We start from the raw sequence: 14,883 nt of genomic DNA, 5'->3' as shown, positions 1-14,883 counted from the left end.
CATGACTTGTGTTTGCACCACTTGCAGTAAGGTTCTTTGACTCTATGCATCAGTTTTGTAACGGATAGAAAAAAGTCAGATATGTAACCAATAAAAATCAGGATTATCTGAGGACACTGGAATACCTTACCTTTGGCAAAAGGCGTGCTATAATGAAAAAGATGATGATCACAGAGGCAATCATGCGTGTGCTTATACCAGGTGAAAACAAGAAAAATTGTTTATCGTTTGGATCTTGTGCTCCTGCAAGACGACGGAAAACCAGAGTTTGTATGTGGAGCACCATTTCTTTCTTACTGGACCGTTACATCAAAAACATTTTTAACGGCTCAGCAAATGTAGAAATGAGACAACAGGAAAGTAAAAAGGAAAATGAAAATGTTTAAATATCTGTCTCAAGTAGTAAATGAAAACCTCCCCATAGCACTCATCCACACTCCAAAGAAATGCTTCAAGAGGCTGATAAATGACCACATCATTTCCGGAGGATGGAAGAGAAGCAGCGTAGTGATCCCATTCATCTCTACATTTGCCTGGTTTGCCAGCTGCAAAACCTCAGACAAGAAGTCGGTGCAGAGAGTGAAGAGTACTGCAGGAGTACTACACCAAGCCTAGACTCTCTGCTGGACTGTGACGACTATTCTTATAGACAAAATGTCTCATCTCATCTCCACTTATCCTCACTAGGGTCACGGGGGTTGCTGGAGCCTATTTCAGCTGACATCGGGCAAGAGGCAGGGTACACCGTGTACAGGTACAGCCTATCGCAGGGCTAACACATAGACAAACAATCATTAGCACACATACGCACACCTAGGGTGAGTTTAATGAGCATGAGGTGGGAGGAAACCAGAGTACCCGGAGAAAACCCAGACAGTTTTTTTTTTCTCTTGACATGTCTAGAAATTAGTCCACATCTGCGCATCTGCACCTAAGTTTGGTGACCAAGAAAACCTGTCCTTGAATTATAGTGATGATGGTGATACAGAAAGTGTCAAGAACATATGTTAAATATATCATAATTTTTATTAGATGTATGGGGTCCTGCTGGTAGTCTGTGGATTGTAAATTTTCTTGGTTTGTTTTGTGTGGTTATGTGTGACTCTGGACACACTCATAATCTTAAACTGTGAAACTCATAGTACAGTTTTTTTAAATTATTAAATATTTAATTAATTAAATAAACATTTATATGAGTATCTCTCTTCTTGTTGTTGTTCTTCTGACATTAACGGCCTTTTCAAGTCTGCAATTTAATTAATTAATTCTCTCTATTAAATGTTTATTTAATTAATTATGTTTATTAAATATATCATACTATTCATGTTTTAAGCAGTTTAATGTTGCCTTTTGCAGTTTATTTTATAATAGTGCAGCCCTTTACCAGTATGTATACAGTGGAGCACATATTTGCTTATGCTGACAAAACAGGTTGTAGATTGACATAGGTGGAGTAAGTAAATACGCAGAGAGCCATGACAACGACTAAGCTTCTCTCACAAATGCATGTTGATCAGAGGATTTGCTCTATTCAGACAGTAAAAGGGTTAAATATAAAGGCTGGTTACAAACTGGCAAGTTTTATGGTAAGAGCAATGCACAAAGGAGCGCAAGTGTTACATGTGAAACAGGTGGCCCCCTCTTGTGGACAAAGGAAAACCTACTAACTTTAGTACACAAAGCTTCATTTCATTTTAAGAATCTGTAAATACCAATGGCAGTTACTCTCCCAGTTTGGTTCAGACTGACAAGTTATAGCAGAAATCTGCGGGAAGATTATACTTGATTATCATTGTCACTTTTGAGCATGTTCATAATCTGATATTAACATTCCTTCAAAAGAAATTTCCTCAATTTCTCGTTTACTCTTGTTACACACTGAACAGCTGTACTGATCCACTGGCCTGTGTGGTGTAGCACTGTTTTGTGCCAAGTGGTTGATGTTTTAACCACAAAAATAGGACTCAGTCTCTGCAAAAGTAATGCTGTGAGAGGTGGAGCATGAGAGGTCAGAGCCAGAGAGCACTTCCGCAAAATGTGCACCTGTAACCTGCAACACTCATGCACTACGCATTCATAAACCAGCCAGATTAAAATGTCATGTCAGTGAAGCAGGTCAAACCAATATTATCGGTCTGCTCAGGCATGTGGGCCACTCAAGTGTTTACCTTTTGATACGTTTGTGAGTAAGTGCACAGGTTACAAAGGGGTGAATAACTATCACATTTTTTTTAATTAAAACTGTCTTATGGTAAACGCAATTCTTCCATAGCACCCATTAAGACTTCCACTATATGACCAAGTTCACACATAAAGTATTTTATAGTAGTTCGTAGATTTGTTCTTTTCCAGAACGAAAAAACAAACACGTGTGACGATTTATACTGTTTATTAAAATAGATGTGAGGATGTGTGGTCGCAGCGTCATTTGAATTCTCTAAATGTTGCTCAAAGAGGCAGTTACAACACTGTGCAGTGTGATAGCATCACTCACTGTGTAAAAGGAGAAATGTTTGAGGGATGTGTTTTTACTGACAAACTGTCACATCCTCGCCGATCAGCGTCACTGAATGATGATTAGTAACTGTTCCTTTTTAAGGCATGTGAGACGTGAGTGTAAAGGAGGGAAAGATGGAGATAATCTGAATCTAAACTCTTAAACAAAGTTGACCGAAACTGACAGATATTATAGTGGTGAGAAACAAAACTCCACTCACCTCAAGTGTTACTATCTCAACTGAATTTAAATGAAATGAACAGATCTTAATAATAATGATAATTAAAGGTGTAGATAGAGTGTACTGGTAAAACACTGTATCAGCGTGGCTTAGTTAAAGTCAGAAGTTATATACTTTTTCATAGGAGACACGGGTTAAGATTAAAGGATAGGGTAAGATTAAATATTAACATATTTATTTAAATGGTAAAGACAATAACTAACCTTAAGACAAACATGAGGTTGGGCAGCATGTTCTGGTGTGTAGTTTTAGAAGGTGTGAAAATAAAGTAACTAGGCCGAAGTCAATAAAGCAAAAAAAACAAAAATGCCGGACGTGTTGAGGCCGAGAGGCGAGATCCGACCAGGACCAGGACCAGACGGAAGGCTGTGACTGTCGGAACTTAAAGGCACAGGGAGACTGGCCAGGTGCTCCAGTTCACCAAAGTTTACCCGCCCACTGAGGTACCTGCAGAAAACAGACAAGCACCTAACAAGACGAGGGGAAACACAGAACAGGCCCCACAGCAGCAGCTGGTCGTCACATACCAAACATCGGTTTTTGAAAATTGCTTAAATTCGTAACCTAGGTAGGAGTGACACAACTAACTAGGGTCCCTGAAGGCAGCAGCGGACGAAGAGGAGGAGGAAGAAGAGGGGGAGGAGGGGGCAGAGCAGCGAGGGGGAGGAGGAGAAGTACTAACGGCATAACTTTCTTGGAAACTTCAACACATTGTCGCCTTCGCCCCTAGTCGCACGATTGGAAAGACGTCCTTATAAAGGTAGGCAATACTCATAAAAAACGAAATAGACAACTTTTTTTTGTCGTTGTGCCAAAGCTTTTTCTGTCCGTTAACATTTTGGAACGGTGCGTTTAACGGTTTCGAAGTATTTCGGCGTAAAAACACAGTATGACCGTCACTTGTTTATTTCACAGAAATTTTAGTCAGGACCGCAACTAAAGCTGCGTATCCGTCTGTGTTTATGTGCGACTAACCCGGTTAACGTAGTTACGGAGCTAAATTCAACAGTTAGTTTGTAGTTGATTTAATTTGGCCTTCGACAAAGACCGCTATTGTTGCTAGGAGTGAGTAACGGTCCGGGCGACACTTATAATCCCTTTATTAGACGATTTTATTTTTTCACTTTAACCCGTTCTTTGGTTGACGGATGGACCTCTTCTGTGTTTAAATCGCCCTCTAACCTTCTCAGTGCACAAATATGGAGTATTATGAAATACAGCTAAATGTTTAAAGGAGGTAATGTGCGTTTCATAAGTTGTCTCGTGGCCTTTTTTTTAACGTTAAGTATGAAGTTTCCTTTAAAAGTGACTCATGCTTCTCTGTGCTGTACTTTACAGCTGATGTAATACTATTCAGTCCTGGAACAGGGAGATGCATTCATCAAACACCTTGTTTACTCTTTTTTTTTTTTTTTTTTTTTTTTTTAAATACAGAAACTTGATCAACCGCAGCCATGGGTGTGGAAGGGGGAATGAAATGTGTCAAGTATCTAATATTCTTCTTCAACTTCATTTTCTTGGTGAGTAGAAGCAAACCCCTTCTTTAAGTGCTTGTTGTTGACATGCTGCAGTCTTCTAGTGGAAACCACCTCTGAGAAGCAAAGAGAGGTTGCGGGAGCCACAGTTAAAGCAACACGAAGCCCAAAGAGAAACCAACAGGTTATGCTGTGCAGCTGTACTGTCAGGATAATTCTGCGTATCATTTCGGCAGAAGTGTTTTCACAGCCGGTCTTGTTTTGTGGCCCTCTCTTCCATCCTTGTGATTCAGTGCGTGAAATATCCGTCTTAAAGGTGCAGCATACATGTAAACATCCTTAAAATCAGCTGATGGACACACACACACGGTCACACAGCGGTTAAATTTGCACTGTAGCCTTGCAGACGGGCTTGTGTGTTTGTTTATTATCACAATAATGAAATCCTGGATTAAGGGAAGGCTTTCCTGGATGGGGTCTGTTTGCAGTCTCTTCACTGTATGTTCAGAGGTGACAGTGGTGGCGTGTGAATCTTATGACCAGTGCAGCATCATCATCATGTGACTCATCCAGATCAATGTGTTAACCTTTTTTTTTCTTCTTCTTCACGGACACGGTGTCACTCAAAGCTTCGTGCAGTGGTGTTTACACAGTGAATTTTTGAGTAACAAGAGGAAGTCAAGAGTGAGCTATACTAGTAGCACTTTAAGTCCACCTAATTAAAATTCCTAAAAAACAAGGAAGTATTGCTTTAGAGCACACTACACTTACTTACAACTCCCAGTGAAGTATTTGTATCAGTAATTACACTCATAAAAACATAGTACATGCAGTGATTACATTGTCATTCATTATCTGTGTATAAACCAGCATCCACTTATGAGTCCCTTGGAGAGGAATTATAGTTGTTGGTTTTTTTAAACCATTTATGAAAAGTTTCTCACAAATGATTGAGCCATGATTTTTACCATTGACAGCAGTATCATTGAATCGTTTTAAGTAGCGTCCACTTATTTAGTACATGTTTAAAAGACAGTGTCGTTCTCCGCAGATATTTATTGATGCTCCTGCTGTGAAGCATCCCTAAGAATAGGCTTACCAAGCACATGTTACTCTCCTACTCTGTTCATTTGATAACTTCCCTAAAAATTTCCTAAAGATGTTGAGGTTGAAGTTATTCAGTTTATTGCCAAAGAAAATATCTGCTCTGGCGAATCAAGGAAACAGGAATATTACTTATTGTTGCGTAAATGGATTACTGACAGATCGCCTGTCCATGTACTAAGGGTTTGGTCTGTCAACTACGTATTTTTAACATGAAGTTCACTGAGTAGAGGGCAGCAGTCAGCTGAGTTGCACAGTTTTCAGTCATTTTTATATCATTTCGGCACATTACATTGTTGATTGGTTGAACAAAATTGTCTGACTTGACTTGGGCTCGCTTGCAATTGTTTTTGAGAGCATCGTATAGTGAATAAATTTACACACTGAGGATTCAGATTCACGCATAAAAATGATATAGTAAATGTGAAGTGATTCAAGTCAAAGATCTATTCTTGTCTTACTATTATATTTTACATGACTGTCCTGGCATGTATGTGACCTTCATTACTGTTTGCCTGTTCGCTTCATCCCTTTTATGCTTTTCTGCGTAATCCATTAGCCACCTGTTTGACCCTGGTTCAAATATTTACATTGGTGGTGCCAACAAGGAGAGCTTCAGAGCCGCAGCCAGGACTCAACTTTACAGCCTTGTTTCATAATGTGTCATATGACAGCTGTAGCAAGGTTTTTTGTGCCGATGACTAAGTGTCTCTTAATCCTAGTTTAAATGTTCCAGTAATGAGTAGTAAGTCTAGTTCAGGCTAGTGCTGTTATTTTTGGGTCTTTTTTCCCTTTGTTTATGTTGCTATGCTCCCTTTTAGTATAACTTATAACTAAAAATACAGTACAGTCGAGAATTGACGCAAAGTGATTATAGAAAGAAAGAGTGACACCAAGGGTTCAGAAGTCATGAACAGCATGATGAAGAATAAATTCAAATCTCACAATTAAGAAGCTAAAACCAACGGTTGGAAGTTTTGCTTGGGGGAAAAAAAAACAAATAACCCTTTCTTAATTTTATTTTGGTTGATACGAAAAATGCATTCAATCTTTGTTCAATACTTTCATGCTTAAAACATGGCATCTGATTAGTGTTCAGTGGAATTAATAGTTGAATGATGTGATGTTCCCTTCTCCGAGCAGCTGGTCTTGGTCAAACCACTCACCCACATAATGTTTGTAAAAGACCTAATAACCTGCACTGACTCCACCCAGGACACTGACACATGAAGCGCACAGTTTATCATCTGATCATTTTACAGCCAAAGAATGTTGTAACTTCCTTTTGTCTGTTTAACTTTGACACTTTGTTTTAAAGGGGGTTTTTGATGTGCAGGTTAATATTTAGTCAGTTTATCACGGATTGATTTAATTGGGAGTTTGAATGTATGTGGTTTTATTTCCCATCTTTAAAAGTTTCCAGTTGCTATTTCAAGATAAAAACGTTAAGATTGCTCCAAAACTATAGTATACAACTATTTTATAAAGACATTCTGACTTCTGACTTTTGGGGAAGCCTTTTTATTTCAAAAGAAGTAACCAAATTTTGGCCATTTTCTGACGTGCAGCTAGAAGATGATGGTTAAGATATGGAAAAGTTGTGGAAAAGCCTGTGGTCATTTTTACGAAGGCAATTTATCACAGGAAAAGAGCAGCAATGGTCCCATGATTTCCACCCTAAACTAATGTCTTCCTGTTCTTACAGTTATGTGGCCTGGCATTGATCGTTTTGGGAATCATGGTTCAGGTGTCTCTACACAACACCGTTGTCATCAGTAATTTGTCAGCCTCCGGAGCTCCCATTGTGATCACCGTAGTCGGTGTGGTGATTTTCTTCATCGCCTTCTTCGGTTGCTGCGGCGCCTGGAAAGAAAGCTACTGCATGGTCACCACGGTAATTCATACAGCAGGAGTACTGCCTGTAAAAAACAAGTACACAAACTTTGCACCAATATACAGTATTTTGTGACTTATATTTGGTCCTTATTTCTTTCTTTCCCCCAGTTTGCCATCCTTCTCTCATTGATCATCATTGTTGAGATTGCTGCGGCAATCACTGGATACATCTACAGGAACAAAGTAAGTGTACAATTCCTCAGTTTTATGCGTTAAGTAAGGAGCTGTGGAAGGCGTATCTTAATTTTGGCTGCAATGTTGTATCTCCCTTTTAGATCTCCACCGTCGTCCAAGATAGTCTCACTGAAATGATTACTAATTACAAAAATGCCACAGAAGAATTCAGAGAGTCTTTGGATACGCTGCAGCAGAGTGTAAGTTCACTGTAAACTGTCCTACTCAGTGTTTACTTAGTCTGACAACACCTTCTCACAACACTGCTGCATCCTGTTGGTCTGTCCCACGCGACACGACATTCATTCTTTTTGCGCTGTTGATCCATTTACTTAACATGAAACTTTATAACTGCTAATTACATGACAAATATTTTCCATGTCATGTTTGTTTTGTTCACATTTCCAGCTGAAATGCTGTGGTGTAAACAGCTCTGCCGACTGGAAAAGCTTCGCTCCCGATGGCAACTCGGTGCCTGACTCATGCTGCCTGAATGTCACTAAAGACTGTGGAAAAGATGCTATGACGGATGCCTCCAAAGTGTACACGGAGGTAAGCTCCTGGTGGTTTATATTTGTCAAGTTGGGATGGGTGGATGGGTAGATAGACAGATACAGCATGTAGACAGACTTGTGTAGTGAATTTCCCAAATAAAGTATCTTTTGATCTATCTAGGTCTGCTCAAACAGGCGCGAGTGGTCTTGTATTACTTCAGGTTAGATTGGGATGTGATATACTGTGAAGCCTGAGCGAGTAGAGTTGTAGACCACAAACAATGAAGAAATAACGTCAATGTGAAAAAAAGAGTGAATTCCTTACCTTGGCTGACCAGGCTCTAAAACAGCATCACAATTATCAGTTAATGTTGCTCAAGCTCATGTTTCTGTTTTCGTAACTCTAGGGTTGTCATGATTCTTTGGTGGAGCTGCTGAAGAAGAACCTCTTGTGGGTGCTAGTTGCAGTCCTCATTGTTGCGTTCCTTCAGGTATGTAACAGCTCCAACTGTAAACATCTGACCAGACTTTGTCCCTCTGGATTCCTAACCAGTTCAGCTGTACTTAGCATTCTTATTATTTATAGCCTTCAAGTGGCTCTGTGTTGATCTTTCGCTTGTCAAATAAAACAAATTGTCATCTGTTTAATTACATTTTATTGACACATCTGGTAGTTTCATCTTTGGAAGGTGCCACGAGACATAAATAAAAATGTTATATGTAGGTCACTATAATTTATTGTAGGTAGAAGGACTAATGCCTGTATTCGTTCTCTTTCTCTCCAGATAATGGGCATCGTGTTCGCCTGCATGTTGATGAGAGGCATCCGCAGTGGCTACGAGGTCATGTGATTCATACCTGCTTAGGAGCTAGCTTACGTCACACTTATTCAGAGCTTCATTTTGTTCATCTTATACTTGCCATTTAATCCACAGAACAATATATGTCTCCCTTTTTCTTATTTGAAATCCTATTTTAATAGGTTAACAATGTTTCTGCTTTGATGCTGTACATGCATAGTAATGGGAAATGGTAGAAGTCTTTAATGTTCACGCTAGTGTCAGCATTTGTTCTCGTTTATGAGGAATTCTAATGTCTCATATATAGGTTGTTCTGTTCAAGACCTTTGATCTGTTTGGTGTTCAGTTTATTTCAAAATTTTGTGGTTTCCAGTTTTTGTTTTTATTAAAGACTTCCAGTTAATCAGAGTCTGCTGTCAAACAGGGAGCATGAATGCACCGTCAAGGTTCATTTCAGACACAGTTCATAACAGTGTATATAATATTGGCACAAGGACACAACAATCAGAGCTTACCAAACATATAATATCGTATAGTTCAAAAAAGGTTCATAAACAGAACATACATTTAGCTTTTTCAGAAGCATTCGGCCTGTCCTTGCGAAAGGCACAGGAAATGAATGACAGTGTCTTCACACCTTACAACACAAGGGCACAAAGACTGTGCAGTTCCTCTTCGTACTGTGACCAGAAATAGGTGAAAGGCTTCTCTTACTATGATACGTTCATGTATTTTTAAGCTTCCAAAGCAAGAAAACGTAAAGTAAACAATAAAGTGCGACCACAGCACCTTGTAACTGCTGAGCTGTAGCCCAAAAGCTTTATGAGAACAGTCATCTACAATAAGACCCAACGCCCCGCCCCCGCCAATCTATGTTTAGGATTCAACGTACATGCTTTCATGTAAACCCGACCATGTCGACTCTTCAGTCTTCACGTTTCCTACAACTCTGTCATGACCAGCATTATATATTATTCAAAGTAAAAAAAAAAAAAAATGTAAAAGCAGAGCACAAAGTGAGGTAACAACATGACATGAGAATTAACACATGTTTGATGTGAACATGTAAAAAATATTAATATGCCCACATAAAGTCTGGATTGTGTGTAATTTAACGAATGGAATGGTTCCTCAAGCTAAGTGTGAACAAGCCTTAAGCACTATCGTCTTTGTTTCTCAGCTTGTTTTTGTAGATGTGTAGATTGTGTGCGTTCTATACTTAGACATAAGGTACAGACAGCTCATCATGATATTTACCAACACTTCATGTAGCCAACTGCATCAATTTAACTCCACCGTGAGAGTCCAGATTAAATAGGAGCAGCACTAAACTCTCTAATAAAGACACCATAGGTTCATACTTTTTTTTCCCCAAACAAAAATCTTTTAACTCCTTCCTGTTTGTGGTGTTCATCGCTTCACAAGTAAAGCTGTTTTTCCCTGAAACCAAAAATATCTCGCCAAGAACTTTAAAATGTTTTTTCCTTTACAAAAAAGGAGACGCTGACAACTCTGTGTAAGTTTTGTCATCCAGTGCACGTAAGAGACCATAATCTCACAAGCAGACTTCCTGTCAGTGGCGGCAGAGAACATGTGGGTAGTTCGCAGAGAGAAACACAATGCTGTGCAGCAGCAGTGACACCTCTGATTCTACAACAGTGAAACAAAGAGGGACAGCATTAAACATTAGACTCGCAGACCAGTGGGGATAAAGCTGAAGGAATAGTAAAAATGTGAAATTATTTCTTAAAATGTTGGAAACATGGGGAATTTCAAAAACACGGTTCCACGTAATGCAAATAAAAATACCTTTCAGTGCAGAGGAGATCTGGAGCCACCGGGACAACCACTCACGACACTGGTTAATGCCAAGATTGTCAGAATTAAGCCCCCTCACATAACAAGCCTGAAAGGGAAGGAAGAAGAAAACGTATGCAAGTATTTATAACACAGATGACAGATGATGATGTCATGGGGGAAAAAATGAGTTGTGTACCGACCTGTTTGAGTTCAGAGTCAGTGAGCTGGTGAAGGCCCAGTCTGCTGAGGGCTCGGTCCAGTTGGAGCAGCTCCAAGGCGTGGCTGTTCAGCCGGCGACCGAGCAGGAAGCCGGGGAGGCGAGGCGTCAGGAAGAGCAGGGAGCTGATGTGTCTCTGATTAGGGCATAAAAAGCACATGAGCACAAAGATAATCTGCTGATTAACAGAGTGACTCATGTTAACTGAGTGGAGAGTGTTACTCACCATGTGATCAACGCGCATTCTCTTTATACCCAGAGGGGGTCCAGAAAACAGGCTTCGGACAGCCAGGATCTCAGACACGTTGGGGCTTCCTCCGGTTTGCATCTGAAAATACATTTAGTGGTTTTACTGAAGTTATATTAGACACAGGTTTACCCTACATACACATCCTCTCTCATTTTCACTTTCATCCGTTTGGCTCCTGTCATGTATTGTAGTTAGCTAACCAGGCGTTTATTTTATTTTATTTTAATGTTTTTCAGTTTTATTTTTTCTCACACTGAGCCTCCCCTGAAGTCCTCTGGCGCCCCCCATGGGAGGCGCGCTGCAGCTACGACACATTTTCATTGACCAAACTGACATATCCACTTACTTTTGCGCACAGGTCCTTAAGGCGACCCTGTAGGGAGCCATTTTGGACCCTGTGGCTCGTGGACTCGAGGCCTTTGAGCACCGGCCAGTGGTGCTGAGCCCTGAGGGAATGGTACACTCCTCGAAACTCCACATGCTGCCTTGGAGTCCAGAAATGAGGGATCAGGATCTGACGGGGGAAGAAGTACCTAGTACCGTTATGTTAGCAAAGAGAAGAGAGGACCTGTGAGTGATGGGAATACGGTATATGTACATTAACGTATGCTGCTGAAAGCTTTCTTTCCTAACAATGAATCAAAGTGGTTGTTTCAACTCACATCAGGACGAAAACCAGGTAGTTCGCAAAGGGAGGGATAGATATCATGACCAGCGGGATGGCTTTGATCATGTTTCTGCGAAACTGTGAAACACAGGTCAAGTGAGTGACGCTACTCTGAGATAATAAACAGCCTTTTAGTGAAACCGTGAAACAACAGCACACACTCAAAGATGTCACCAATGACTGTGCTTAATCTGATTCAAACACTACTTAAAATATCTGTGGTGGTTTGTCACTGGATCGTTTTCCTCATCACGAGACACACTTCTAACAACTTAAAAAATAGAGATGTGTCATAGTTTCCATAGTCCAATAAAATGTTTTTATTTTTATATAGCATCAATAAAATAATATAATTTTATAATAATAATAAAAAAAAACTATCTCAAGACATTTTACAGGACCCGGCCTCAGGGGTAGCAGTAGGCGGTACTGGTGGCAGTGGCAGGTCAGCCGTGCAGAGACAGAAAATGAGAGAGGCGCGTTGACCCCGATGTGTTGACTTTGTCTTTTCCTTTACCAGACAAAACTGATTTCATTGCCAAAAGACTTGAGTAGCAAAAAATAGTTTTGTTCGCAACGTTTTTATTGGTGGACCTTCCTCAGTCCGTCATGACTGGTTGATGACTAGCAGAGGTCATGTTAATTCGGGAGTGGCCGCACCTGAGTCTGACACATTCCCCACATGCATATTGACTGACCTGTAAATGTTTGCCACAATGGAAAAATATTATACTGTAATAAAGTCTGTCCTTTCCCACGTGTGCTATAAAATCTCCTGGTCAGATAACAGGTCACAGAGGAATCATTTCACCCTGAAGGAGCAACTGTTCCCCTCTGAGCTCCCTCCTAATGACGGAGTTCAAGAGTTCTCAGTTCCTTCTGAGCACAGACTCTATAAAAGAGACTAATTCCAGCCATCGTTCTCATCATGTCATCATTCAGTCTTTGAAGTGTTTGTGGTAACTGTGGTGAAGCTCTACCAGTAAACAGACCCACCTGTCTAAGTTTCTCCATGTCTCTGTAGGGCAAGTCCTGATACTTTACCCCTTCAGAAAACATTTTTGTTTTTATCCTCCTCACTTCTTTGGCATCTTGAAACAATAGCTTGAATCCTGGAATGAATAAATATAAATACTATTAATATTAAAAAAAAAGAAAAAAAGCTAAATGTGGTGAGTATACGTTTCTGGCTATAATCAAGGATCACTTTATTTTGGTACAAATGTAAAACATGAAGTATTCTAATACAACTGTTACACCCAAGTCTATTATGAACATAAAGTGTACAGTTGTAGTGCCGATACAGTTTGTCTTCAGGCATGTATAGGGGCCTCTCAGAACACATATATGCAAATATTTAGGGTGCCCATTAAATATTTTATCATTCAAGTGATGAAAGGAAATATGACCTGGTGTTTATAAAAAAAAAAAAAAAAGTTGTAAGGACTTTCAGTTTTTGTTTTCTCTTTCAGATATTTTCTGAGAGGAATGTGAGAGGTCCGGCTTGTATTTTTAAATAGTTTGTTGTGGATGCACAGGCAGCCATTTTGTTTTCATTTTCACTTTAGTGACTTGCCGGAGGACACATTTTGCACAGGCAGCGCTTGGCTGGAATTCAGTTGAATCCAGACTTTCTTCCTTCTGCCAAATGCTTCTTGTGCCTCTGGCTGACACATGTCACCAAGCAAACTGGATTTCTACTCACACATTTAAAAGTTAGCAAACAGGGGGATCACTAGGTTCATAACGTAAACAGTGACACTGCATTAATACTTGAGCAAAAGCTAATTTTAAAGTCTGTTTACTGTACATGTTGTTTCAAATAATAATGTGTAACTTGAGCAGATTTTACCTCACAAATGTAAAGCAGATTAGCTAATTAGGACCTCAGTAAAAAACATGACAATGTGACAATGTCACCAAAATATGAACGTTATAAATTACTTCAATGACGTCAATAAAGTTTGGAACATATCAGATAGTTTTATTTCAGGTAAACAATTAAGTTGGAATCTCTGATGAATGATTCTGATGGGGTTTAACAATATTACTGATTTAAACAGAGCCACTGAGTGCAAGCATCTTAGTGTCTTGGATTTGAGCATATTTAGGTTTCCTTCGTGCATGATTATTGCAATATTCTGGATTTTATTTTTTTTAACACTATGTGTTCAAAAGTATTTTTACACCAATGCACGTTCTTCAGACACCTGGATGTGGTGTTTACATGCCAATATCCAACTACTAGCATGTACTACTTGCCCAACCAGCGCCCACAAACACTGTCCATCTATAATCAACAACACAACAGTGAGTTAACAGTGAGCTTACCTTCCATAAAAGTGTGGTACAGCTGATAAAAGCGGGGAAACCGCCTCTTGAGGAAACTTTCATACTTAGCATTTGCCAACTGGAGCTTGGAGGCGACATATCGACCAATACCACGTCTGACTTTGGTTGATGAGTAGAGTCTGCACAGGGGCAGGCTGTGGGACACAGGAGATTATATCTTAATGAAATGAAATACACTTCACAACCATGTCTGGATGCATTAAAAGATACAACATTGGATAGATATATGCCAGACGTCTACCGATGGAAATGTAACAAATGTACTTTAAATATGTAATTTAAACATATAATATAGCATTTTATATTTAAATATTTCTTATAATGCGGTTGAACAGCCATCAAGATAAATAGCTAGCTTAGCAAGGTTAGCAATGTTCAGCAGATATGAGTTATATAAAATTGTAGACACATAAACTTTTAAACGCTTCAGACTCACCTGGACTGATAGGACACGTAGGGAGAATAACGGCTACGAGTTACACTGTTTGTCCTGAGTCCACAGAGTCGGACCAAAGACAACTGACTGCAGAGCCTCGCACAGGACAGCGCCATGTTTGACAGGCACAAACCGCCTAGTTACCGTAATAACGCTGACATGCGGGAAAGCTTAAAGTCGTTCAATTACCGTAATATAGCTAATGAAAGTTAAGCTTCAAAACAACATGTTACACCTGAGTCTTTGTATCTTCACAAAAACATAGTCATGGAATCTTCGCTACTTTATCATCACAGGGGTATGTTGTAGTTGTAATACATATTTGATCAGTAAAGTCTCAGGACTTTTTTTCCATTTGTCCTGAAGACATAAAGAGATTGTGAGACAGTGAGGCCCTCAAAACACCCTTGCCTATCCTTTGTAGGTGCAAATACACCTCAACTTAGTCCCTTTGTGATCGTTTCTGCATCGTATCATCAC

General features: G+C 39.7%; 2 protein-coding genes across 2 annotated transcripts; one reads left to right on the top strand and one right to left on the bottom strand.

The window, feature by feature from the left end:
• The first annotated feature begins 3,344 nt into the window (after positions 1-3,344).
• cd63 (CD63 molecule) lies at positions 3,345-9,089 on the top strand. The gene is made up of 8 exons (XM_047595467.1): positions 3,345-3,498; positions 4,173-4,258; positions 7,023-7,211; positions 7,322-7,396; positions 7,489-7,587; positions 7,796-7,939; positions 8,289-8,372; positions 8,667-9,089. Exons 2-8 carry the CDS (start codon positions 4,193-4,195, stop codon positions 8,730-8,732), a joined length of 723 nt encoding a protein of 240 aa, XP_047451423.1. The 5' UTR covers positions 3,345-3,498; positions 4,173-4,192; the 3' UTR covers positions 8,733-9,089.
• Positions 9,090-9,185: 96 nt separating this feature from the next.
• Positions 9,186-14,827, bottom strand: letmd1 (LETM1 domain containing 1). The gene is made up of 9 exons (XM_047595455.1): positions 14,404-14,827; positions 13,947-14,101; positions 12,612-12,727; positions 11,611-11,693; positions 11,295-11,481; positions 10,925-11,026; positions 10,682-10,834; positions 10,491-10,587; positions 9,186-10,331 (listed from the first exon to the last, which is right to left on the bottom strand). The coding sequence occupies exons 1-9, from the start codon at positions 14,517-14,519 to the stop codon at positions 10,255-10,257; spliced, it is 1,086 nt and encodes a 361-aa protein (XP_047451411.1). The 5' UTR covers positions 14,520-14,827; the 3' UTR covers positions 9,186-10,254.
• Between the last annotated feature and the right edge of the window lie 56 nt (positions 14,828-14,883).

This window comes from Mugil cephalus, chromosome 1 (assembly GCF_022458985.1).
Source record: "Mugil cephalus isolate CIBA_MC_2020 chromosome 1, CIBA_Mcephalus_1.1, whole genome shotgun sequence".
NCBI lineage: Eukaryota > Metazoa > Chordata > Actinopteri > Mugiliformes > Mugilidae > Mugil > Mugil cephalus.
Note: the sequence above shows the minus strand (reverse complement) of the source record. Positions and strands in the feature narration are given on the sequence as shown.

What these genes read in the sequence shown, in the direction of transcription:
- cd63 (XM_047595467.1), top strand. Translation starts at nt 4,193, where the DNA reads ATGGGTGTGGAAGGGGGAATGAAATGTGTCAAGTATCTAATATTCTTC. An exon ending in TGGATACGCTGCAGCAGAGT is followed by an intron (nt 7,588 to 7,795) that starts GTAAGTTCACTG and finishes TCACATTTCCAG; the next exon opens with CTGAAATGCTGTGGTGTAAA. An exon ending in CCTCCAAAGTGTACACGGAG is followed by an intron (nt 7,940 to 8,288) that starts GTAAGCTCCTGG and finishes TCGTAACTCTAG; the next exon opens with GGTTGTCATGATTCTTTGGT.
- letmd1 (XM_047595455.1), bottom strand. Translation starts at nt 14,519, where the DNA reads ATGGCGCTGTCCTGTGCGAGGCTCTGCAGTCAGTTGTCTTTGGTCCGA. An exon ending in TACGTGTCCTATCAGTCCAG is followed by an intron (nt 14,102 to 14,403) that starts GTGAGTCTGAAG and finishes TGTGTCCCACAG; the next exon opens with CCTGCCCCTGTGCAGACTCT. An exon ending in TTAAGGACCTGTGCGCAAAA is followed by an intron (nt 11,027 to 11,294) that starts GTAAGTGGATAT and finishes ATGTATTTTCAG; the next exon opens with ATGCAAACCGGAGGAAGCCC.